This window comes from Rhinolophus hipposideros (assembly GCF_964194185.1).
Source record: "Rhinolophus hipposideros genome assembly, chromosome: 14".
Lineage (NCBI taxonomy): Eukaryota > Metazoa > Chordata > Mammalia > Chiroptera > Rhinolophidae > Rhinolophus > Rhinolophus hipposideros.
This window is the reverse complement of record NC_138060.1, coordinates 62,557,858-62,585,059: the sequence shown is the minus strand read 5'-3', so window position 1 is coordinate 62,585,059 and position 27,202 is coordinate 62,557,858. Positions and strand designations below refer to the sequence as shown.

Below are 27,202 nucleotides of genomic sequence, written 5' to 3'. Positions count from 1 at the left end.
TGGGTCCAAAACCAAATAGGGAGCAGAAGATTTCGAGTGAAAAACTGTATTATGTGAAATTCAGCTGAGCTTACAGTAAAGCTCCAACACAAGTTGGACTCTGATCCTGGGACCTGACATAACAAGTAAGAGCTGGGGAGGACAAAGCTTATACATAGTAGATACTTATCCCAAGTTGGGCTGGTCTTAGTCACGTGAATGGATAAGGTAGACAGTACCTATTCGTATCACATGGGCAACTATATACAAATCTCTCTTCATATCTTTGCTGCTCAGATCCTAAGAAAAGAGAAAAATAAGTTAATTAAGGCAATGGGTACAGACAAAATAATTAAAATTTTAACTTAAACCTCATAACGGTTTGCTTTTGTCACTTTTAGCATATGTTATACGTGGGGGAGGGGGACTCGAGCACATAGCTGTTTAGTGTTTATAAGATTCCTGCAGTGAAAGTCTGGATATCTTGTATGCCTTTGGAAGTTTATTTTATTGATAATACTTTTCCAGCTTTTATTCAGAACACCTAACAAAAACCTGCAAGAGTTCTCATATTAGATATCTTCATGATATTGCCTTATCCATATTTGTGGATCTAACATCACATGAAAACATTTTGTAACAAAAGAAATGTTCAATGCAGGAAACAAAATGGGAAAACACCAAAAAACTCACTAATGACTGAAATTCTAGAAGTTTATTCTTTACTAATTTTACCTTTATTCCACTGTCCACAGTGATTATTACACACTAGATATGTTCCCTTGAAAAGAGATTAACTTGGTCTTAGTGAAACCTCAATAATTTGATTTCCCTTTCTAAATTTAGATACATATCATTTGTACTTCAGTATAAAGCTGAAAATAATTTTATCTGGAAAATTTTACGGGTTTCCTTAAGTAAACAGATCTGATCCAGAATCAGAAACTTTTAAAACCAGAGTTATGAAAATAATTTTATACATTATTTATGTTTAGAACACATTTTGAGATAAAATGTTTATTCGTGAGAATGTTTTTATACTTGATTTAACACACTGTACTTGATGTAATAAAACTTCAATATATATTCTGTTTCAGACACTTCACCAGGTCATCAATCAACAAACTGCTCACTCCTAGCTATTACTGTGAATTGATGATGATGGATGGAATAACCTCTGTCCTTAATGGGACAGGCTCCCATGATTTCTCTTTTGCTTCTAGGAAAAGGTCCCTTAGTTCCATTCCTTTCCAACCTTTCATCTTTTGATTGGTCCTAGGTGCTTGTCTCTTCAATAAAGCAGGGAAAGGGACCACGAATCCTAGCCATTCTGAAGGGGCTTTGCGATCCAGCACCCCATGTTTGCTTTATTTTTATACCCTGTTGCACGGTTATAAATAGGAGGAGGCAAGCAGGGCACCCACGGGGCACAAGTTCCGGAGGTGTCACCCTCAGAATCCTCCGCTTCGCTGCCTAAGCCATTCCCAGCTCTGCCCTGTAGCATGGTCCTGAACATACGACCACAAAGGAGACATTAAAAAGTAATGTGCGGTGGTAAAACGGAAACTTTTAGAGTCTAGATAGTTGTAATATTTCACCAAATTCTTGATGGAATAATGAAATACGCTTACAGTGATATAGGTAACAAAATAATTTAACATAAATTGGTATCTCTGGAATCACAAAGATATATTTTTACATGAAAGTTGTCTTTTGATATTAAAAAGGGTGTTTCAAACTCCATTTCGCTAATGCCTTTAATTTAAAAATGGAATTTAAAACTATATCCTCAAAATAGCACTGCATTTTGACGCATATCGAGATGGCTACTAAATAACAAATAGAAATTGAAAAGCAGATTACCTTTTTTATGGGCTTTTTGGGATTGAAGCATGCCTATTACTGAAGGATAGAAATGTCTGCCACATTTCAAAGTGAAATGGTTCCTTTTGCAAAGCTCAGATTATGTTAATCTAAACTATCAAATGACCACTATAATTTTCAATCCCAATATACCTAGAGAATTCACGCCAGTTACCAAAGATGACCAAACAATAATCAGATGGGTTGCACACAAGAACCTGGGACTTCTCCCTCAGCTCCGAGTAAATAGAAGGAAGAAGACTTAACTAAAATTTATGGTATTTTCCAGGTGACTGGGTAAGGGTTCTTTCTGACCCTGTTGTACATGGTACTCAGAACTCTTTGTGGTATTTATTCGAGGTCAATAAATATAAGATGATAATAATCAGTGCAAAAAATATATTAAGTAAAATGATTATTTGTGAGTCCCACATAATTTCAATGTCAAATTTTAATGTAAAAGTTATCTTATTAAATATGTTATTAAACTTACACTCTTCAAAACTAAGTACCAAGTGTGGCTATCCATATTAAAATACTCACAAGACCTGTGAAACAAGATGGGAAGACGGATGACTCACCCACTATTTATCTGGTGATCAAAGTTTGAACTAAGATTTACTCACTGGACGATACCCTCCAATCCCACATAATTAGAAGCTGATTCCCAACTACACTGTGAGTAGAGAAGGCAGTGACTCAGGGCTCTTAGACTCAGTTACTAATGTTCCATTTGAAATATGGAAAAGTCAATTTACTTCCCTGTGCTGGGACTGCCTTTTTCTGTAGAGATAATGGGATTTACAAATATCAAAGCAATTCTATGCATACTGTGTAGCAGAAAAGGAAGCAATATTTTAATACGTGATGTTATTATACTAATAATCACATTCATTCTTAATTCCAAGAAATCACTACCTGAAATTCTATTTTGAAACGTGGAAGAGTATAAATAAATGTAGAAAATATAATGCCAACTAATGCAGGGAAAAATAGGACAAGTTCATTCTCCGAGTTGGTCACTCAAATATAATAAAAAGAAACATGTATTCATTTATTTACATAACAATTCATTGTTGTGGGCTTAGTATTTGCCAGGCACTATATGTGAGGCACTGGATACCTAGTAATGAGGAAATGCACAGACGTACTCTCACATGCTCACACACACAGCCACTGCTTATCATGAAAGTCAGCAAAATCCTTACTGTGTTAGACATTCACACAAATATGAAACACCTCCTCCTTGGATAAAATTCTTTCCACATAGGAAGCTCTAAAATCTAACAAGGTCAGGAAAACACCACGCTTTCCAGAGAACAGGGTCGTGCCATGGGTAAAGTGACTGTCTGTACTGTGGCTCCGACGTCTGCTTGAGTAACCCTGAAAAACTGCTCAGTTTGTACAGTTCCCTTTTTTCTGATGCGAAGGTAAGCTAACAGGTTCACATCGACCACAGCTGTGGCTACATTCTGTTGCACTGAACTCTGAAACTCTGTAGTACATATGCCAACTTGGAAAACTCCTGTAGCCCACAGAAGGAACTCAAATGTTAGATAATGAGAAAGCAGTTTCTGCCAAAATTACTACTTCATACAGCTTCAAGTAAAACACAAAAATCCTGGCTAAGACAATCTTGTTCAAAAATCTCGTGTGCTCTGTAAAAATTCCTCAAATCACTTTTGGGATCTTTATAGAGAAATCAAGGGCTGTGCTACAAAAGGCACGTAGAAGCGGTGTTGTCAGCAGCCTGTGCCTTCCCATTGCAGCAGCATCAGAGCACATCGTGAGTGTTTCGTGCACCTCTGATTTACAAAGTTGGAGCTATAGCTTAGGAGGCCTCTGGGCCCATGTAGATAACTAAAATGCTGTGAAATGAAAATTTTGATTTACCATAATTATATCCAAATATCATCACAATTAAGTTCATTTTTTCCAAAGACAAGGACTGCACTCCTCATATTCAAGGATAGCACACACACAGCTCTGTTCCCACGGTGCCAAAGAGCAAGGAGTCAACAATTTCTTTTGCTATTTTAACCAAATAATATCAGGGAACCAGGATCTAGAAAAACCTCCTAAGGCTATGGAGACATTCTAGACAAATGGGTGCCTCGTCTCTTTCTAGTTCTGTTTCAGAAAGGAGGCCCCAGAGCACCACGGCCGTGATCAGGCTCTCTCACATCAGAAGCTCTCCCCCAATACGCTAACCTAAGTCCCATCAACTGCAATTTGGACTCTTGCCCTTGTTTCTTTCCTATTGAAGAGAAAGTGTTGCTCTCCCCAGACTAAACCATCTCAACTTCCTTAACTATCTTCATGAGTCTGCGTCTCCTAGTCCCTCCTCCTGCATTATCTCCTAAGTTTCGAATGCTGAGCTCAAAGATTATTTTAGCTCAGCTAGATTGATAAATCTCTCTGTACATCTGGAGTATTTTCAATAAAAGCTATCTCTGTGAAAGTGGTTTCTGATTCAGCAGGAATGCTGTTAGAGGTTTTGAAAGAAGAAGTTGCAGTAAATGAACAAAAAAAGTACAGTAAACAAATTCAATTTTATCTTTCAGAGCAAATCCCACTGGTGTCTAAGAGCAAATCATATCACAAATCCCACTGGTGTCTAAGAGGTGCACTGTAAACTCTGAGGTGCCTGACTGTCGCCCATCGATCATGTGCCACACACAGGGCAGTCAGTGGCACTGAGAGCACCACGCCTCCCTGCACTCAGCGGGTTTTGATGGATCTAGTGCAGTGAAGCAGACTCAAGAATCCACGACAGTCAAAGCCGGTTTAAAATTCTGACACAGTCTTGTTTTTTCCTCCAGCACGGAAATTAACTCAAATAAAGCTGAACAGTTAGTTAACTGGGTAAAAGAAACCTTAGTAAATCAGAATTAACTTGAAGAACACACAAGGAAATGTGGTAGAATGAGGCTTAGTTAGCACTTTCCAATAAGCAAATTACGGAGCCTTCTCTGAGCTGATGAGTCCACGATCTCAGAGACCACAAATATCAACATGGTTATTCAGAAAAAAATCAAAACCACAGATCATAGCAGGAAAAGACTCTCTGTTTGGTATGTGAAAGAGCAGGACTATTTAGTTTATCTCTCTTTATATCCACTCACTTGAAAACCGCAAACCTGTCCATTGGATGGATGCCTTTAGAGAAACTATACTCACACGTGAGAGAAATACCCAGGGGCCTTGGTAAGAATAGTAAGATAGACTCTTCTCAGATTTTAAGTGTCTATTATATTAAATAGCTTATAAAATCCATATCAGTAAAAGGTACTTGATTATACTTCTTTAATAAAAAATTCAATTAAAAACTAATTTCACTTTCCTTTAAATATTTCATTAAAACTTGATAGAAACATAAATCAAGTCCTATTCCACTCAGTGTGTGGGGAAAGAAGAATAAATGCTTGTTTCTACGGTGAAAAAATCCACCCAGCAGGCCCCTGGTTAAAGTCAACAGCAGAGAAGGGAAGGAGAATTTGCACATACTGTAAAAAGGGCACACATTCGTTCTATCTTCTCTGGATTCCTTGGCCCGCCATTCTTGTTCAGCCTCACCAGAAACCGCTCACTGAAATGTAGGAGAGAGAGAGACAGAGAAATGTAAGGGACCACATGCTCCAGAACAAATAAAAAGGGCATTTACAGAGAAACCCTCACAGTGACAGGCAAGCCCCCAAATACATGTCCAGTGTATTTTTCTTGCCAAGCAACATGCAACGAATACTACAAACTGCCTGATAGGTGTTGCTGTTTACTGCTGCTTGTGGCTCTTATCTCCCTAAAGCTGTGTGCTCCCTGAGGGCAGCAAGGAAGATATGTCTTGTATTTTCCCCAAATATCCCCAAAGCTCCGGGCATAATTCTAAGCCCATAATAAACATACATTCTTTGATGTGAATACTCAGATCATAAAAATATTCATCACATTAGATCCAAAATAATCTACATTACCCAATTTCCATCTTCCATATAACTCTCGAGAATCATTTTATGGTTAAGAGAAAAATGTTACAGGGACTTAAAAAACTTTGGGTGAAAAGTCAGAGAAATAATGTATTATAACTAAAGACACAACCAGAATTTAATAGGGCTATTAAAATATTTTATCCCCCAAACAATATAAGGTCATTCTTGAGGAATATCTTCTGGCTCTCTCATCTCCTTACTGGATCTCATTCCCATCCCTTCATCCCCAGGTTCCCTACTAACTATAACAAAAATACTGAGCCATGGAAAAGACAAAGTATGTGATTCTAAAAGTCATTTACTTCTCTTGTGCCTACAATCATGTATGTACTTTACTACACATGTGTGGTATCAGTAAAAGGGCCAATATTAAAATATAGAATGATAAGATATAATATCAACTGCACACGTTGCTCAGTTTGTTTGTGAATTCACTTGTTCATTTAGTCAAAAAATAGTTAGTTATGTGAGCTAAACATGGAAATAGAAATGTAAACACAGTATATACAAGAAACTTTTTTTATAGAGCGTGTGGCCCTGTGAGGCTATTCAATAAGCAGAAATGAAGCTCAGAGAAGCTTTGGATCAGACAATAATTGAAAATTTTCCAGCCAGGGGATTAGATGGAATAAGGGGGGGAATGTGCATAGAACAAGAAGAAAAAGGGCTTTGGTCAGAATCCCAAGGCACACTGATATTTAAGAAACAGGCAAAAGAAGAACTAGCAAAGCAGACACATAAGGACAAACAGAAAAACAGAAGCAAAACACGGAGGCTGGTGGGAGGCTGCATGAGTCAAGGGAAGAAAGTGTCTGAAAGAGGAGGGAGGGTCAGGGACGTACAAGACTACTGAGAACCACATGAGACAAGGACAAAACAGTGCCCACGGGATGTCAAACAGACATTCCTGGTGATTCTGGCAGGAACTGTTTTAGTGAAATAGTGGAAAAAAAGGCCAGAGGCCAGTGTGAGGAATAAAAACTGAGGAGACAGAAATGTTGTCTGGACCACTCTTTAAAGAATGGCTGTGACTAGGTAGGAGTTATGAACTTGTAGTTGAATGGGCATGTTGGGTTGAGGTCTTTGATTAAGATGGGATAACACAAATATATACACTCAATTGATTACCAATAAAGGTATCAAAATTCAATGAGGGAGCATAGTAGTTTCAACAAATGGTGCTGAACAACACGTATAAAGTAATGAACCTTGATCCTTGCTTACACAAAATTAACTCGACTGGATGATAGACCTAAACATAAAAGCTAAAAGTATAGAACTGTACGAAGAAAGAGAAAAATAAACACAAGTACCTTTGTACATCTTGTTCACATTTGTATTTCCATATTTAACAGAAAAATCTTTGTGATCTTGAATTGTTAAGCAAATATCGTGAATCAGAACAAAATGATAAACTGGACTTAACAAAAATTAAAACCATTTTCTCTTTGAAAGACACCTCTAATAAAATGAAAGTCAAGTATGGACTGAAAGAAAACGTTCACAAACACTCATGTAAGAAAGGACTGAATTGAGATAAGCATATAAAGATCTTTCTGAACTCAGTAATTAGTTAAAAAAATAGACAAAAGATCTGAACAGTCCTTTCATCAAGGAATATACAAGGAAGGCAAATAATCTCCAGAATAACACCATTAGTCATTAGAGAAATGCAAATTCAAAGCACCGTGAGATACCACTATACACCCGCTGAAATGGCTGAAGTTAAAGATTAACTATACCAACGGGTGGTAGGAATGAGAGCAATTAGAAGTCTCATGGACCGCTGAAGGGAATACAAAGCAGTACAGCCACTCTGGAAAATAGCCTGACAGTTTCTCATACAGCCAAACATACACTGAACCATATGACCCAACAATTCTACTCTTAGGCATTTACTCAGGAGAAATGAAAACAAAGACCTGTATGTGAAAGTTTATAGAAGCTTTATTCATAATAGTCAGAAACTGTAAAGATGTATGAGCTAAAAGTATAAAACTCTCAGAAGAAAATATTAGTATAAATCTTCATGACCTTGGACTATGCAGTGGTTTCTTAGGACACTAAAAGCACAAGTAATGAAAGAAAAAATAGATGACTTGAACTTCATCAAAATTCAAAACTTTTGTGCTTCAAAGGGCACCATTAAGGAAGGGAAGTAAAATCCACAGAAATGGGAGACTATATTTGCAAATAATATATCTGATAAGGGGCTTGTATCTCGACTATATAAAGAACTCGTACAACTCAATAATAAAGGACACACATTACTTGAACAGAAATTTCTCCAAGGAATATAAACAAATGGTCAATAACGACCTGAAAAGAAGTTCAGCATGATTAGTCATTAAGGAAATGCACACTGAAACCATACTGAGGGTACTACTTTACTTCTACTAGAACGGTTTTAATCAAAAAGTCAGATAATAAGTGCAGACGAGGAGATGGAGAAAATGGAATCATTATATATTGCTGATAGGAATGTAAAATGGTGTAGCCACTCTGGAAAACAATCTGGCAGTTTCTCAAAAGGTTATAAGCACAGTTTAACATACGATCCAGCAATTCTCCTAAGTATACATACAAGAGAAATGAAACTACATGGCCACACAAAAACGTCACATGAAGGTTCATAGCAGCATTACTGGTAACAGGCAAAAGGTGAAAACAACCAAAATATCCATTAGCAAATTAATGGATAATCTCAAGATCCATCCATGTTGTCGCAAATGGCAGTATTTCTTTTTTTTTTTTAAATTTATTGGGGTGACAATTGTTAATGAAATTACATAATTTCAGGTGTACAATTCTGTATTACATCATCTATAAATCCCATTGTGTGTTCACCACCCAGAGTCAGTTCTCCTTCCATCACCATATATTTGATCCCCCTTACCCTCATCTCCCTCCCCCCACCCCCCTTACCCTCTGGTAACCACTGAAGTATTGTCTGTGTCTATGAGTTTTTGTTTCTCATTTGTTTGTCTTCTTCTTTTGTTGTTTTTGGTTTATATACCACATATCAGTGGAATCATAGGGTTCTCTGCTTTTTCTGTCTGACTTATTTCGCTTAGCATTATACTCTCCAGATCCATCCATGTTGTCACAAATGTTCCTATATCATCTTTCCTTAACACCGAATAGTATTCCATTGTGTATATATACCACAACTTCTTTATCCATTCATCTATCGAAGGACATTTTGGTTGTTTCCATGTCTTGGCCATCGTAAACAAAGCTGCAATGAACATTGGAGCACACATGTCTTTATGTATAAATGATTTCAAATTTTTTGGGTAGATACCCAGGAGAGGGATTGCAGGGTCATATGGTAATTCTATTTGTAATTTTTTGAGGAACCTCCACACTGCCTTCCATAGCGGCTGCACCAGTCTGCATTCCCAACAGTGTATGAGGGTTCCTTTTTCTCCACAGCCTCTCCAACACTTGTTACTATTTGTCTTGTTGATGATAGCCATTCTGACTGGGGTGAGGTGATATCTCATTGTGGTTTTTATTTGCAACAAATGGCAGTATTTCATCACGCTAAGTGAAATAAGTCAGACAGAAAAAATTAAGAACCATATTACCTCACTCATGTGGGATGTAAAACTGAAAGCAACAAATGAGCAAGATAAACAAAGAAGTAAAAACTCATAGACACAGACAACAGTTTAGTGGTTACCAGAGGGTAAGGGAGAGGGAGGTTGGTAGAAGAGGGAATAGGGGGTCAAGCGTATGGTGATAGAAGGAGAACTAACTCTAAGCGGTGAATACACAATGCAATTTATAGGTGATGTATTATAAAAATGTACACTTGAAACCTATATAATTTCACTGACCAATGTCACCCCAATAAATATAGTAAGAATTTTAAAAAGAATAGAAAACAAATTAATGGATAAATGAACCATGGTAGCTGTAGCTGTACAATGGAATATTATTTAGCCATAATAGGAAAGATGTACTCATACACGCTACAATACAGATGAGCCTCAAACCTTTAGGCTGCATGACAGAAGCCAGTCACAAAAGACCACATTTTGTAAAATCCCATTTCTATGAAATATCCAGAATAGGCAAATCTATGGAGATAGAAAATAGATTAGTGGTTGCCTAAGGCTGGGGGTTTGGGAGGAAATGGGTACTTCTCAAGGATATGAAATTTCTTTGGGGAGTAATGAAAACGTTCTAAAATTGATGGTAGTAATGGTTGCACAACACCAATATGCTAAATCACTGGATTGTACCTTTTGAATGGATGAATTCTATGGTATGTGAGTTATACCTAATAAAGCTGTTGCAAAAAAAAACAGCAACCAACCTTTTCAGGGCTTAATCTTGCTCTTAGATAAAATAAAACTCAGCTCTCCGAGATCTGCAAGGCCTTGTGTGGAAATTTGGCGTATCTTCACAGCCCCATCTCACGGGAGCCTTTCTTGCTTACTACTCTGCACACACACTGATCTCTTGGACACAAGTTTCTTGAAGAAGCCAAGCTCATTACTGCCTTAGGACTTTTGCACGTGCTGTTACCTCTGCCTGGAATACCGTTCCTTTAGCCAAAATGGTTCAGCTCATGTGACAGTTTTCCAGAGAAGCCAACTCTGATGATATTAGCAAAAGCAATACTTCTCCTTCTCTCCCCAGGAGCCTCTCCTCTTTACAGCACTGAGCACAAGGCCATTATTGTCTTTATTTATTTATTATCTTCCTCTTACATGAGAGGATAAATTCCCAAAGGACAAGGACCTTGGCTCACTGCTACATTTCTAGTACTTCCAAGAGCTAGGTGCTCAATAAATGTTGAATGCAAGAAAGCGGAAATTCCCTGAAGAACTGCTGTGTGGTATGTGGAAGTTTGCTCACAGAGGTCCCCATAAACTGGAGGGACAGCATCACCATAGTCTGCGGAAACACTGATTAGCCAACAGGGAGCAAAAAGATGGTCGGCACAAAGCAACCTTCTAACTTGGTGGCCAAGGACTAAGAAGCATCCAGCATGTGGGGGCAGAGGCACTCTCCCAACTGCTCACTAAGATCCATGCTCTCTGTTTCTTCTTGGGCAGCAACACTTTTCAGCCTCCCTTGCAGTTGGGCGCGGCCTTGTGACTGAGTTCTAGACATGAAAATGTTGACGATGGAAGTGATGTGTGCCACTTCCAGGCTTAGCCCTAAATGCCTCTCTCACATGGGCGTGCCGTGGTGCTCCTTCCCATTCCAGATGCTTGGAGTGGAGATGTCCCCCAAGGCAACCCTGGGGTCACGCACTGGCCGGCAGAGTTACCCATTAGTCTGAGTCCCTGAAGGATTGTGTGGATGAGAAGCACCCTATTTACTGCAAATTCACTCACCCAGTGCTGTTCTACAAGCAACAAATACATTCCTATTTTGTTTGAGCCATTACACATTTCTGTCCATTTGTTATAGCAGCTGATCTATCCTAATGTGTCCACATGCATATAACAAGCACCCAATTAGCCAATAACTTGGTATGTGAGTATAAAACAATTTTAGGATGAGCATGTCTTTTCAAGATAATTTATTACAATTGCTCTCACCATCACACTACCATTCTCTGTGACTCTCTCAAGGGTAGACATCCACCAGGCAGGCTGCTGTTTGGAGCTACGAGGCACTCACAGATACGGAGGCTATTGGGAGGGGCTACACCAAGCTCTGGTTCAAAGATAAAAGGGTTGAGAAAGCAAATTTCTGGGGGGACAGAGTTGCTGGGCCTATCAGGACCTAAGAACTTCTCTTGTTCCTTGGTAGTAAAAGGAGGCCCCTAAGGCAGTTCTCACAGCGCCCACCTGCGCTTCATGGGTCCACACTTCTTGTTTCACCTGACCTTCCTCACAATTTGGGAGACATTCAAAATAACTGTTTTTCCATTTCAAAGGGCTCTCGGAATACACATAATTATTTCCTGTTTTGCTAGCTCCCTCAGTGGGTCTGATAAATAAATGATGCTTTCTGTTAACGGCCAAATATTTGAAAGCCAGTATCTATCCAGTGTTTCCTGATTTGGCAACAGTTATTCTGCAAAAGAAGTGTTGGGAAATACTTATTAAACATAGACAGGTTGCTATCCCCTAGAACTTCTCAGAAGCCTAAAATGTTGTTATATGTTTTAAGTACCAATGGCACAGGTGGTATTTGACCCCACAACCTGCTTTGCATAAGGCAATGGAGTCTGTATGAACAGTTTTATCAATGCTGATTGAGTCTATTTACCAACTAGAGCTACAGCAACTATTTCCCAAGGTGTGAAAAACCCTGTGGCCCAGAGAATAAAACTGATTCATGAGATTTTACAAACATCCACAGCTGTACATGAGAGCAACAGGTCAGTTTTTCTCTTAGATAATCTAGATGAGAAAAATGCTAACTCTTTCAAGAGAAAAAAGAGCTGATGTTAAATTCTTACTCTTCAATAGCAATGTTTATGAGAACTGCTCTACATTTAGTTGTCCTTATATGGAGCTATGAATGAACACTACATGAAGCTACATTCATTTCATATTATTGAGCAAATTCTTACAAATGAATTCCATCATTTGAATCTGTGACAAGTGTAATAGTGTATTAATTTTCAGATCACTTGCTCTTATGAGCGTTCTAACTCATATACCTCACCACTTCTCCATTGATGGTAACTCATGTATCCCTACAGCAAAAGTTAGGTGACCTCCAATGAGGTGCCAGCCTGTGCCAGGCACTGAGGCAGAGACAGTCTCTCATCCTTAGGGAGGGCATTTCCTGAACACTGTGTTTGGGAAATAGACGCATCCTCTTTAAATAAATTTAGAGGAATTCTCTCACATTTCTCATTTGGTCCTCTGTGGAGATGAATGCCGACTACTTAGTTATCGCTCTCATGATAAGCTTCCAGATGCTTAAAAACAGGCACGTAGCCCCAGGGCCACACTACCCAACAGATTAGGAAATCACTAATATTTCCTCATAGATTCATTTTCCAATTTAGATCACTTGGCTTTATTTCTCAAGTTCTTCAAGTTTTCCCACTTCATTCTAAAGCAGGAAGAGCAGAAATACATAAAGGGGTTTCATAAAGGCAAATCAGTGCTATGGTTTTCAAGTTTATTTTTAGTAACAGCTTTGTCCTTCTTTTCAAACAAACTTGACACTGTTCACCAACATATGAAAAACTTTAAAGCAGAGGTACTTTAGGGGTAGCCAGTTAGCTCAGTTGATTAGAGCGTGGTGCTAGTAACACCAAGGTTGCTGGTTCGATCCCCGCATGGGACACTGTGAGCTGCACCCTCCTTAAAAAACAACAACACAGTGATTCCACTTTAGTTGAATCAGAGGTGAGGGGACGGCAGGGGTAAAAATCCTCCCTACCTGGCCTCTCTCCTAACCACCAATCCTGAGAGACTTCAGGGCTCCAAAGAACGCTTCTATAACCACTAGTACAATTCAGAGGTTCTTTCCAATCCCCCTCCTTCCTTTTTATTCTTTCAACAAGCATTCATGAACTCCTAATATGTTCCAGAAACTGAGCTAGATGCTGAAAATACAGAAATGAAACGGTCCCTATCCTCAAGGTTCTGTCTATTGGGAGAGAGATACACATAAGCCAAAAACTGTAGAACAACGTGAAAATGCTATAATTGCACAGAAAGGGGCTGACAAGCTCTACTGGGATGAGGGTAGGCTGCCTAAAGGAGATATTGGAACAGATTCCTGCAGTATTGTTAGGCTTTTGGCATTTGGGAAGGGGTAGTCAGAGATGAAGAGAAGGGGATTCAGGAGGAGAGTGGCCCAAATGCACTCTCTAAAGTAAGAGGCAGCTTGCTGGTGGGGAAGCTCACAGCATAGGTTAAGAGGGCAACTGGAGACCTGGGGAGTGGTCAAAGGGGCCGTGCAACTCACAGTGGACAATCCCACCGTGTGGACTTAGGTCTTTGTTTCTCTAAACTCAGCTATCATCGGGAGTACCCAGCAGCTTATTAAAAATGCAGATTCCTGGGCCCCATCCCAGATCTTCTGGATCAGAACCTCTAGAGGAGAGGATGTTGGAGGAAGTCCAAGAATCTGTATTTTTAAAAAGGTTTCAGTTGGTTGTTAGGATTATTAGCAAGTCCAGAAAACCGCATTATGGGCCTTCGAGAGGCCCTGAACAACCATGAGAAGTAATGTTGACTCGTAAGTCTTCAGCAGCATTACTTGGGCTGCAGTGTGCAAGGCAGCCGTTAACAGAGAAAACCCTCCAAAGACAACTGCGTAGCTGTGGCAAGCTATGATGCAGCTCAGGGACTGAAGAGAGGTGAATGGATGGGATGTATTTAGGGGACAGAGCTGACCAGATTCAGACGCTGATCAGATGTGGTAGGGTCACCAGAGACAACACAGAGGAGGGACACATAACGTTCAGATGTGCAGGCTGACGCTGAGGTCTCTGTGGTGTATGCAGGTGAACAGAAAACAGGCAGCTGAAAGCCCACTTCTGGTGCTTAAGGAAAAGGTCTGTCCTCATCAGCATGCCATGGCGACAGCAATGGCAGCCACTTAATGAGTGTCTTCCATGTGCCAGGCATTGTTTAATGTGCTGCTTTTCTTGCTTAATTGCATTTAATCCTCATAATAGGTTTCTCACCTCTGAAGAAAGTGAGAATCAGAGGGGCAAAGTTCCTGGCTCAAGATCAGAAAGTAGAGAGAGAGTGGTAAAGTTGCACTTCTAATCTGAATCTTTTTGAACTCCAAGCCCACGCTTTATCTGTATTTCATCTTATGAAACGAGCATTGAAAAAAAAAGTGTGTGGTAGGGGGAAGACGGATTCCATGGGCAAACGTATCTGGGAAATGCTGCCAACCACATCTTGCCCTCGAGATGCACGGTGAGCGCCTGCATCACACAGGTTCCCAGAGGCGCTGCACGAAGGAGCCCAGCTAGCGCAGGATCCCTTGTACCCACATGGGGCTCCCCAACCCTCCCGATTAGAAAGTCTGTGCCAAGCCCCCATTCCAGCTTTGCTAGTGGCTTCTAGTCTGTTTGAAGTTCATGGCATTCCTAGCCAGGAGACAGAGATGATGGGGCTACGCTTTGCCTAATTTGTAACAAGCAGGGACTCTTGAATGACAATCCCCCAAAACAGATTCCTTTCATTTTCTCTAAAGAAAAAGAGACAAATAAGTAAATCTGTTATCGCATATTCTCAAATTGTTATAATAGCATTTTTATAATTATACACCCCCTACAGGGTCTTTAGAAATCATGCATTTCTCACAAAAATGAACTAACCAGTAACTTAATGATCAGTTATGTGGGGAGCTATAGTTGTTTTTACTCTAATGACTTAGGCTCTTACCCCAGGACCAGGCTCCCAGTTCTAACATTAAAAAGCATGTGGATGAATAAATGTGGGTACAGTAAAGGTGTGGCTCTGCTGACAGGACAGCACAATGCCAAGGCCATTCAGCTTTGCCATCTCCAACTATCAAGTCACAATGCTTCCAAGGAAGGTGTACTTCCATGTGGAAAGGTGGGGTGGGGTGGGGTAGGGCTTTGACCCTGCCTTTTGTGTGTTTTGCTAATCACACCTATGGGGACTAAAGAAGTGCCAGTTTTATACTTCTCAGCTGAAGGTCAGCTGAAGGTCAAGTAGTCTGAAGTATTATAGAAACCAACCGTGCTAGCCCTTGAAGCCAAAAAAGCAATGTTAGAACAGCAGCTGCTTCTCTGTATTCAGGAACAGCTCTTTTGTTTGGTATGAACAAATGTAGATTGGTCCTTTGCAACTTCCCAAGAGTAACCCAAACCTAGTATTTCTGAAAGAAATACTGAACAAATCAATACATGAATGAAGGTTGGAAAAAAACCTATTTAGCTAAGAACTCTTTCATCAAATGCATCGAATGCTACTTCTCAGTTTATCTAACTGTACTTAGATAAATATATGACCAAGCACTATTGCAGAAAAATAAAGCATTTAAGAACAAATCACTGATAACGTGATCTAAATGTTTTCCTATTTATCTATTACAGTGTTTTCCAATTTATTTACTAGGCAAATGGGAAAGATCTAAACAAGTGCTAAAGTGTGCTTGTTCTTTAAGGCCACTGTTTTGGCAATGATAATATAGAAAAATAAGTGTCTTTTATGAACGCGCATACCCAATATAATCCAATAGTGGCATTTCCTAATGGATATTCTAATAACTGAGAATAGATAACCTTGAAGATTCACTCTTTCACTAATTGGATCTCATTACAAGTAAAACAAACTTTGAATGAGCAAATATTACTCCCTCCAAAAATTCTATGCATAAGATGTCCACAGTCTCCACAGGTAGGCTTTGGAACTTCTATATAGCACAAAGGAAATGAAACAAACACCGAGGTTTCGAACAGGATGACAGCAATGACCAACCTGTGCACTACACGTTAGTTTATCAGCACTTCCTCACACAGCACCTCATGTGATAAATGGGAACCTGGCAGGAACACTCCAAGTTTTCAGTAGAAAGAGTATCTTCCTCATCTTGCTCCCCACCTCTCTCATTACACAAACTTATATTGATAATCTTTTATTCTGTGCTTTCCAGTTCTTTGTTCAATATGCGAATATTTTTGTTCTTTTTAATTTTATTTCCTTACTCACTACATACTGTTCAGCATGACAGAGGTATGATCAAAAACTACAGCGCATGTTTCAATAAAAAAAGTTGTTACAGTAAAAGACACATGGCCATTAATCCCCCTCCTAATACTCCCCCTCGCTTCGAACACACTTATCCCATCCTTCTTGCCACTTTCTGCAGCAGTTCTGGAAGTCCTCTTTCATGTCATTAGTAGCACTGTCATGGCTGCCTCATTGTCCTGAATTGATTCAAAATGTTTACCTTTCATGGTCATTTTGACTTTGGGGAAGAGCCAGAAGTCCCACGGTGCCAGGTCCGGTGAATAAGGTGGATGAGGACACACCGTAATGTTTTTATTTGACAGAAATTGCCATACCAGAAGCGATGTGTGACACGGAGCCTTTCCATTGTCACCACAAAATACAGTGAATGCTGCTGCCAAGTGCCATCCAAGGGAAAGGCAGGGATCTTCAATACGGGACGTGGCATGTCGAACCTTAGTACCAGTGTGTGACAAGTTTCAACTTGTTTGGTGCAGTCGGTTGGGTGTGAGCTACGGTTGACAGAAGGTGTGTTTTATAGTGTGCCGTAAATCACCCTCCATCATGACAACACTCCGTGTCACACATCGCTTCTGGTATGGCAATTTCTGTCAAATAAAAACATTACGGTGTGTCCTCATCCACCTTATTCACTGATCTGGCACCATGTGACTTCTGGCTCTTCCCCAAAGTCAAAATGATTCAGGACATGGAGGCAGCCACGACAGCGCAACTAAAGACACTCACGAAAGAGGACTTCCAGAACTGCTTCAGAAAGTGGCAAGAACGATGGGATAAGTGTGTTTGAAGCGAGGGGGAGTATTTTGAGGGGGATTAATGGCAATGTGTCTTTTACTGTAATAAATTTTTTTTATTTAAACACTCACTGTATTGTTTGATCACACCTTGTATATTCACAAATGGAAGAAAAATCATAGTATTTGTCTAAGGTTTTTTTCCTGGGCTGCCAAACCACACCACACCACACCACACCACACACCACACACACACTTTCTCTCTCTCTCTCTTTCTCTTACAGATTTATCCTGTTAAAACTACGTAAGTCCTCCCAGGATACCCCAATATACGTTATTTGTAGTTATTAACTTGTTCTGCTGTTATCTATTTCTGCTGTTTCTGTGCCTCAGTCTTCTTGTTTATTATATGTCATGAGGGAATCCTGATGGGAATAGCAGAGCTTGTAGGAACCAAAACAAACATAGAGGAGAAACAGAAAAATCTTAATCGTTTCCTGAATGAAAGCTAGAAAATTCAGCCAACCTGAAAGTCAAATAAATATTTAAATCTGTCATACATTTTATTAGATATTTTCTAGGCTTTCAAAGTATAAGACTGAGAAGCTCAGGAATAATTTCAAGGAACAAAAGCAAATAAAGATTTCCGGAGTACTAAAACTTTGAAAGTATTTAAGAATTCTATTTTTTTTTAAATTTAAAATACAAGAACAATGTCCACTGAACTATGTCAAATTCTTTTTACTCTTGATTAATATGGGAAATTAGTGATATTATTTTAAAAACAATACTACAGTTACATAGCTAGTAAGGTATAGAGATGAGATTTCAACTCAAGTTTGAATTCTCCAAAGCATGTACTCATTCCAATTGTCCCTCATAATGTGTATTTAAATGGTGAAAATAAGATACAATACTGATCAAAAAGAAATAAAGCAATTTGAAAATAGCTACATGTCTCTAAATATTGTATACCTATGTATGTGTACAAATGGATACATCTGCAACTACAAAGATTCTCCTATTCTTAATTTTCCTCTTTTGCTTCATGTCTTCCCTTCCTTTTTTTTTTCTAAGTGTGTTTTTCCTGGACTCATCAGCTCCAAGTCAAGTAGTTGTTTCAATCTAGCTGTGCAGGGCGCAGCTCACAGTGGCCCGTGTGGGGATCGAACAGGCAACCTTGTTGTTAAGAGCACTGCACTCTGATCAACTGAGCTAACTGGCTGCCCCTTCCTTTCCTCTAGATATCCTGTGCCCATGGACTCAGTCTACCCTTTCTGCCATAGCCCTCAACAACCAGTCCACTGGGTTCTATGCTGTGCTATATAATATGGTAGCCACTAGCCATATGTAGTTATTTTTATTTAAATTTAATTAAAAATAAGTAAAATTAGAAACTCAGTTCTTGTCATACTAGCCATATTTCAAGAACTAAATAGCTGCATGTAGCTAGTAGCTATCATGTGTACTATAATGTTCTACCATATATGGAACATTTCTATTATCCTAGAAAGTTCTATCGGACAGCACAACTCTACAAGGTCTGTAAGGGGTCACTGAGACAAAGGGCTCTGTACTACTACATTGCAGCATTGCTCCAAAGTGCAAAATTATAATGCTGACAACTTAGGGTCAGTATATACAGGAGCTTTGGGGCTGGAGGAAAAGTGCTCAGAAGGCCAGGTCGAGGAGCGGCACTCTCCAGGGCAGGCATTCCTGCTGTCTACAGCTTAGAAATAGGCATGTGCGAGGCAAGCTGACTTGTAAAACCTAGCAATCAAACACAGATGAGGAAGTCTATGGTCTACGCAGATGCACTAGACCAAAATTTTGTAACCCAGGAGCATAGGGCCCAAGTGAGAAAGTCTGAGATGTCAATGGCCAGAGATCTGGGACAAAAATCCAGAAAGGACGACATAAAGAACTGCCAGGGAGCAAGTCCCATGTGGTCTGCCCTTTAGCCCCTTCTAAACCTTTTGTTGAGAGTGGAACAGATCTGAAACCCAAATGTGTGCACAGAGCACTTGCAGCTGCATGAAAGAAGGTGTACTAATGTTGGGGACCTGCTCTACCTGTGCTTGGCGCTGGGACAAGACAGCCAGATATTTGTGCAGACTTGGGATGGGATGGGGCAGTTTTTGAGGATCTGATCAGTGCAGGCTGCACAGCGTTTTTAAGTAACTACAAGCTCATCTCTGCATTTCGAATGTTGCAGCAGTTGGCACAAATTCAGTGCACATGTTAAGACAGGCTCAGCCATGTCTGGCCTGCCAGCCAGGGTAGTGTACTGTATGTGTTCTTACAGCACAGACACAGTCAGAGTTCACCTTCCCCAGTTACTGCATGTATTACCTATAGACTGAGGTGGGCCATAAATGAACAAGCATCTTGGGAAGCCCAGGCCCTTTGGGAATATGTCCAAGTATCCTTCAGTAGCCTCCCATTTCTAGGCACCCGAACCGCCCACCAGCCTATCTACCACCCCAGATACATCTTCAGCAAATGGCCTGAAGCACATGACTTCCTTTCTTAAAAGAGAAATCTGTGCTGCCCCTCTCTGTGGATGGAGCCCACAAGCCTCCACCTGGCAGTCCAGACCCTCCACATCCGTCCTCTCCCTGCCTTCCTAGTTCCCCTTCTTTCCTCTATATATCTTGTTTCAGGCCAGATGGGCCTGTTTGTCTTTCCCTAAAAGTACTGTTCTTTGCCAAGTGCATCCTGTCTCCCCACTTCTCTCTGCTGCTCAAACCCTGCATAACCTTTGAGGCCCAGCTCAAACATGTGGTGTCATGGGTTCTGTGACCCCACCAATCAGAAAAGACCTGTTCCTCCTCTACCATCTAACCATTTACGCAGTGACATGGACAGGCTAGCATTAGACCTTGCTGTGTACATATGTGACACCTTGTATGTGCAGAAAAGAACAAAGTACGCCTGAGACTGCCATCCTTAGAAAGCCCTGTTTGCAAGGCTGGCCTGTGCTGGCACCTGGGAATTGGCTCTCAGTGTTCCCAACAGCTATGGGTGGGTTCACTGTGCCGAGACGGTCTGTGTGAACCACGTGGTCCATGCTGCACACCTGCTTCCCTTCTGGGAATTTTGTACGTGCAAAGCACGGAGTGCCCCCCTGACAGCCCCCAAGAAACAATGGGTTCTGGGTCTGTAACGGGCTCCCTGGGGCAGAAACACTGCACACATGTTGCTGCATTTGCACTGCTGGCACAGTGTGCTGTGTGACCCTCACGTGTGGAAGATTCCTCCAGGCTCGGTGTCCTCCCTTACGAGCCGGCTGCATAGCCTTGCTCTACGGCTGTAATCAATGTCAGCCAGGACAGCTTACGCTGAGTCCCACGAGTCCTTCTAGGCAATGACCACCAGGGGTTGTCCTGAGATCTCCAACACATCCTTTACGTCCCGGGCCTCGTCTGTAAAGCAGCAGGAGCTGTATATCCTACGTCTCTGCAGCCGGCACAGAATCAAGCACAGAGGCTTCCAGTTTATAGAGACATACTAAATAAAAAGAAGCCTTACCTAATAAAGTCTTCTTGACTTCTAATGACTTTATGTTTATAAGGACAACACAATTAAAATACCGAGGTAGCTGAGAGCAAAACGAGAAGTAATAAAGGGGTAGTTTTCCCTAAAGAAGCGTCCTATCTGTACACACAGCTTTTTCGTGCTTTAAAGGCTCTCAAGGGCTTCACAAAACTAAATGAATATCCTGAATGTGCCTGCTGCTGCCACAGGGCTCTGATGACATCTGAGCTTGATGGGATCTCTGCTATCCCGCCACCCAGGCAAAACGGACAGAACTTCTGCCACTCAGGTCCCAGGAAAGGCTGCCTGCCGGGTGCCCAGCGAAAGCAGGGCCTCTTGTGGTGGGAAGAAGCTTCGCAGTGGCAACGACCTTTCTTTGCCCTTCCTGTCTTTCAGAAATCCAATAAGGCATATAAAACACTGATGCTTGGACTCAAGAGCTGAACTCGGACACATAATAACGATGACAATTGTCAATAGTTACTGAGCTTCACCATCTGCCAGGGCCTTTTCTAGGGACGTGACATGTATTATCCCCTCGATGAAGTAGACACTACCACTTTACAGGTGAGGAAAGGAATGCACAGAGGGGTTAAGCAATCTAGCTTATTTGGCAGCATTAACCACAGTAAGGCAGGTACGCTCTAGCAGGAGTGTCAGTTCACAGAGTTTAGGATAAGGGCAAGGCCAGACTGCAGAGAAATCCTGATGAGTCCTGAGTTACAGGGCAGGGCTGGTAGTGGGCACGGACCATGGGTGGGTTGAATTTTCCTCAGAAGCAGTGGATGAAGCCACAGACTGGTCATGGCTGACCACACCTGGGTCAGGAGGAGAGTGTGGAGCCAGAGTAGGCAGATGCGATGAGACAAATGCCAAGGCGCAGGTCCTACGACAGCACAGGGACTGTCCCAAGGGTAGGTCTTCTAAGTCCTTACATGGGAGTTTTCAGCCTGGGGTCAGACACACTTCAGAAGCTGTGTGTACCCTCAGAAGCAGGATGGAAAGTGGTATGGCGATGTCTGTGTAAACATGCCATCTGCCAAGGACAGAGCATCAAAAGGTCCTCGGCTTCTTCCCCCTGGTTTACTTCTGTGTCTTCATACATCTATGAATCTTACAGGCCCATGTCAGACGCCAAGATGTTCCAGGCAGTGGGAAGTTGACCACCAGCTGATTCCTTTATTTCCTCTACAGCCATACTTTTTGACCTTTGACCCTATACAAATGCCACCAACCAATTAGGATGAACCAGGTTAACTGTTCCTCTGAAGTCACCTGTAGGGTCTCGGCCTTCTCAACGTAAGCCTTAACATAGCCTACACTTTTTTTTTTTTTTTTAAGGAGAGCACATCTCACAGTGGCCCATGCAGGAATCGAACCGACAACCTTGGTGTTATTAGCACCACATTCTAATCAACTGAGCTAACCGACCACCCCACATTTCTTAACGGAAGTAAAAGAGATGTTTCAGTGCAAAAATTCAGGCAAACTATTTAAGAAGTAAAACAACTTGTATTTCAAGGTTCCTGAAGCAGATACGTGTTTAGTTTTGATCTCAGTGTTTTCTTCAGCTTTTCTCTTAAACTTGGACTCCTGATGTGCTTCCAGTAATATAATATTCTGGCACCAAGGATCTATGTCAGGGGCTTGCTGACAGAGAAATCTACCTGTTGCTTTTTTGGAAGGGATCGCGAGCAGTCACGAGATATAGATTTCTAGGCTGCTGGATCTATGCTTATGACCATTAGGTCCCGGTAAAAGTTTCTGATTTCTATCTCTTTCTGATCCTCCAAAATGTATGGATGGCTATTCTCTAATGAACCCCTGTGGCAATATGTTGTAATGGAAATAAAGCAGAGTGGCTTTATGAATCCTGGACTGAACATTAGCAAACTGTTAACCTCAGAGTTAATGTAGGAACTGAATTAAGTGACATATGTAAAGCGCCTGGCATGGGGCTTGGTACATCCCATGCATTCAAGGAACATTCACTCCTGTCCCTTTCTATCCCTCATTCCCCAAGGAGAACAATGCAAACCTTTACATTTCTAATTAAGCCTCGTAGGAATATTGAAATCATTGGACATAAATGTCTTCCAATTTTCTTCCAAATCTGTCACAGCCTAATTCAACTTATTTGTGATTGCAGACATTTCTATCCCTCCGCCCCAGTCCCTTCTATTTCCAATGCTCTCCTCTAAAAGCCTTTCCCCAGCTGGCCCTTCTCCGTTTCCACCAAACTTCTTCAGCAAGTATTCTCATCTCTGCCTCTATATTCTGGCACTGTCCACACATGCCTCGACTAACTCAGGGTTCGTTTCTTCTTATCCAACGGTCTAAAACATTTTATTGAAATGACAATCTCCCCAATGGCCTCCAAATGCATGACTGTCACCGTGTCTCAGTGTTCTGCAGCTTCTGGCATTAGTGATGGCACAGGACAGGTCCTCCTACCCCATCTCTGCCCTTGAAATGTTTCCTTTGTTGGCTTCTGCTGATTCTTCTAGTCCTTTGCAGTCTATTCAGATCTTCTTCTCCTAGTTCTTTAACTCAATTCTTTCTCAAAATATTGCCCGTTGGTGACCTGACCCCTCATTCTGACTTTAACAATCACTGAATGCTGACCCCTAAACCTCTGGTCTGGACTTCTCTCTCTCCAGATCAACGACTGCAATCTTTGAGCAGTTGTAACCCTCCTGCCCCCTTTTAAAACCTCTACAGTACAAATTCCACTAACTCCCCAGGGTTGTGTGGCATTTCCGGCATGCTGGCTGTAATACCACCCCTTTCTTTTGGAATACAACTGAGCGAGGTTCAGGGAATTCATGGGCCTGCCAAATTCAGGGACCAAAGAGGTCCAATATACTAGCAACTTAAGTGATCAGTTGATTGAGTAGCAGTGAGAATTCTGTGGGTAAAGGCCCAGCAGTTGTCAGTTCCTGGGAGCCTATAGGGAAAGAAGTGTTTAGAGCTGTGCTACTCAAACTTGACTGAGCAGACGAACCCCCTGGGGATCTTATTAGAAATGCATATTCTGATTCAGCACTTGGGAGAAAAGGGCTGTGATTCTCAACTTTTCACAAGCTCCATGTTTTGATGATACCATCTGTGCTTGGATCAAACTTTAACAGGACTATCACGATAAGTGCAAGGTTTGACTATCGTCCACAGGACTATCATTGTAAGTGACTTGTTAGGCCACTGTGTGCTGTGTAGGGAGCAAATCTAAGTATCTGTTGGGTGTGAAGGATTAACAGGTATATTAGATCAGTAGTGCAGGTGCCTGTGTGGGTCCAGTGATTCTTTTGGGTCCTGTGGTGTCTGAGTATCTCATTACTGGGAGTCTGATTTGCAGTTGAAACGGTGTTGTGAGCAACTCTGGAGTCCGGGAGGATGAGTGATTGGGATATGTGCATAAATGTCTGAGAAGTTTAAGAGTTTCAGTGATTGTAAAGCTTCTAGTGATAGTGTTTGGGGGCCAATGCAAGTGTGTTCGGAGGTATTTTAGAGGTCACTGGCTGAGGAAGCCTCCTGAATTCAGAAATTGAAGGAGATTTATTGGGGCATCAGTCACTTAGGTCGTGAGAGGCTCAGTACTTAATAACCTGAAAACGCAGTACCATCTCTTTCGAGAGGTCCCCCTAAGCACCTTATTTTTAAAAGTGCCATGTCCTATTTCCGTAATTCTCAATTGCTTCACTTTCTTCAAAGTATCTATATCTTCCTGGTTTTAAGTATATATTTATTTATCATCTGTTTTCTCTAGAATGTAAACTACAAGACGGGAGGAATTTTCTCTGTCTTGTGCTGAATCCCTGGTACCTGGAACAATGGTAGGTGTACAATGAGTGTTAAATAAATCAACAAGAGAAATATTATAACTTAAAATCTCTAATTTATAAAAAGTAAATAATTTTCAAATCAGTACTATAACTGTGTTACTAAAAATTATTTCCAACACCCTCCTACTCCCTTCTGGACATAGTAGCTCTACCCAAAAGCCAACAGATTTGAAATTCCTGAAAAGGTGAAGTGATTAAGAAGTACAAATTGCCAGTTATAAAAATAATCACAGGGATATAAAATACAGCATAGGGAATACAGTCAATAATGTAATAACTACTATATTTCGCCATGTATAAAGTGCTCCCATGTATAATGTACACCCATATTTTTGGCCCAAACTTTCAGGAGAAAAAATCTTTTTAATTTTTTAATTCAAATGTTTATTTGTTTACGTTTAGGTACTTGTTTTTGTATTATAAAGAAATTTTAGCGTTTATTTTTTAACATAATATGTACCAGAAATATTATGTAACAAATAACTACAAAACACAAGAACAGATACAAGGTACAAGAAATTTTATGTATCAGCAACAAATTTATGATATTTACACATCATAGAGGCCAAGAACTCTTGTCGTTACAAGTTTGTCATAAGTTCAACAAAACTGATGATCGTATTCCAGGGTACTATTTTGCATATGGATATCGTTATTGATTTCTAGAGTTATACTTTTAACTCATAAGCATAATTAAAATAATTAAAAACATTTATATAGATACAGAAATAGTACTATCTATAACGTGCACCCTTATTTTTCCCTCATGAATTTGGGCAAAAAATGTGTGCATTATACATGGCAAAATACACTTCACAGGGTGTCAAATGGATACTAGACTTACCGAGGTGATCATTTTGCAAATTATATAAATGTCTAAGCACTATGTATTGTACACCTGAAACTAATATAATATTGTATGTCAACTGTAACTGAGGAAGAAAAAAATTTTTAAATCCAACTGATTCTTTAACCTCAGCTGTCCCAGGTCGCGGTTTTTAAGCTTCCCTGCACGTCGGAATCACTTGAGAGCCAACTCCTGATTTGATTAGATGGGGAGTGGCCCAGATAGTGGGAACTTTACTTCTAATGTGCAGACAAGGTTAAGAATTACTGGTCTAAAACCAGTTCTCTTAAACCTGTCCACTCCTGGTCAAGGCGGCGGAGTAGGTAAACGCTGTCCTTGCCTCCTCTCACGACCACATCAAAATTACAACTACAGAACAACCATCACTGAGAATCACCTGAAGTCTAGCTGAACAGAGTCCTGTAACTAAAGAGATATAGAAGAAGCTATGCTGAGACTGGTAGGAGAGGCAGAGACATACAACAGGCTGATCCCCATACCATATGTGGCAGTTAAACCTTGGGAAGGATATCTCAGCTGCACAGGTCCCCTCCGAGGAGAAAGGGGTCCCAGCCCCACACCAGGCTCCCCAGCCCTGCCTTCCAGTGCCAGGGAGAGAAGTCCTCATAACATCTGCCTGTGAAAACTAACAGAGATTGTGGCTGAGTGAGACAGAGGGCTGCTGGACTTTCAGTCAGCCCCCTGAAGGGCCTGTGCATGGATTTACTCACTGATGGATTTCCTGAGCTCCAGCGCTGGGGCAGCAGCTCAAAAGACACCACAGACACACAGGGAGGAACTGAACTGTCTGGCCTCAAGGTGAGGGGGCTGGAGGAACAGCCTTCTCCCAGACAAGAGTGTAGCAGGAGCCATTATTCTTCTGCTGAGCCCTCCCCCCACCCAAGGTGCACATAAAGGCAGCCACCATAACTGAGTCTTCAACAACCTGGCTAACATTGTTTGTTCACCCTATGCTGATTATTCCCTGAGGCCCCCTTCCCACCCAACTTGTGAACCCACCCAAGTCACTTCCCGTGGCTTTTCCATACAAATTCCTGTCTTGGCTTTGGACTTTCCTAAAATCTCTCAAAGGTTCAAAAAGCCCCAACAAGGAGCATCTGGCTTTGGAATGTCCCATACCTCTACTAAGCAGCCCCAAGCCCGGCACTAGTGGCAGCTAGCCCAGGTTTGCACTTAAATCTCTCCCAGGCATCTCCAAGCCCACTGCAGGTGAAAGATATCTACAGAACACTTTGTGTCCCCTTCCAGGAGGCCCTGGTGCTGGTACACCCAGCTTCAGACCAAGTGGGAGCACCACCCAGCCACCTCCACAAATGACACACCCAAAGGGCAGACTGGACAGGCACCAGAGCCCTTGCTAAAGCGAATCCTGCTCTGTAGAATCAGGCCCTGCACAGTAACTCCTCCACTGTCAATATGGCCATTCCTCATAACCAAGCAACCTGAGGGTGAAACCCTCCCACTGACATGCAAATAGCAACCAAGGCTCAACTACAACAGGAGGGCACACACAACCCACACAAGAGCATACCTGGAGCACCCAGCTCAGGTGATCAGGGAGACTGTACCACTGGTCCCCACAAGAGGCCATTTTACTAAGAACGGGAGACATAGCAGTTCTACCTAATACATAGAAAAAAACACAAGGAGGCAGCCAAAATGGAGAGATAAAGAAACATGTACTAAATGAAAAAACAGAACAAAGCTCCAGAAAAAGAACCAA

General features: G+C 41.2%; 1 protein-coding gene across 5 annotated transcripts in view; it reads right to left on the bottom strand.

Annotated features, from left to right (window-relative positions):
- DOCK3 (dedicator of cytokinesis 3) overlaps window positions 1-27,202 on the bottom strand; it is a 297,859-nt gene that overhangs the window by 112,521 nt on the left and 158,136 nt on the right. For all 5 annotated transcript variants that reach the window (XM_081071637.1, XM_081071636.1, XM_081071634.1 and 2 more), the window contains 2 exons: window positions 5,350-5,431; window positions 219-279 (listed from right to left, as the gene is read on the bottom strand). In XM_081071637.1, the coding sequence (XP_080927763.1) occupies window positions 219-279; window positions 5,350-5,431 (143 nt within the window). The remainder of the gene's footprint in view (window positions 1-218; window positions 280-5,349; window positions 5,432-27,202) is intronic.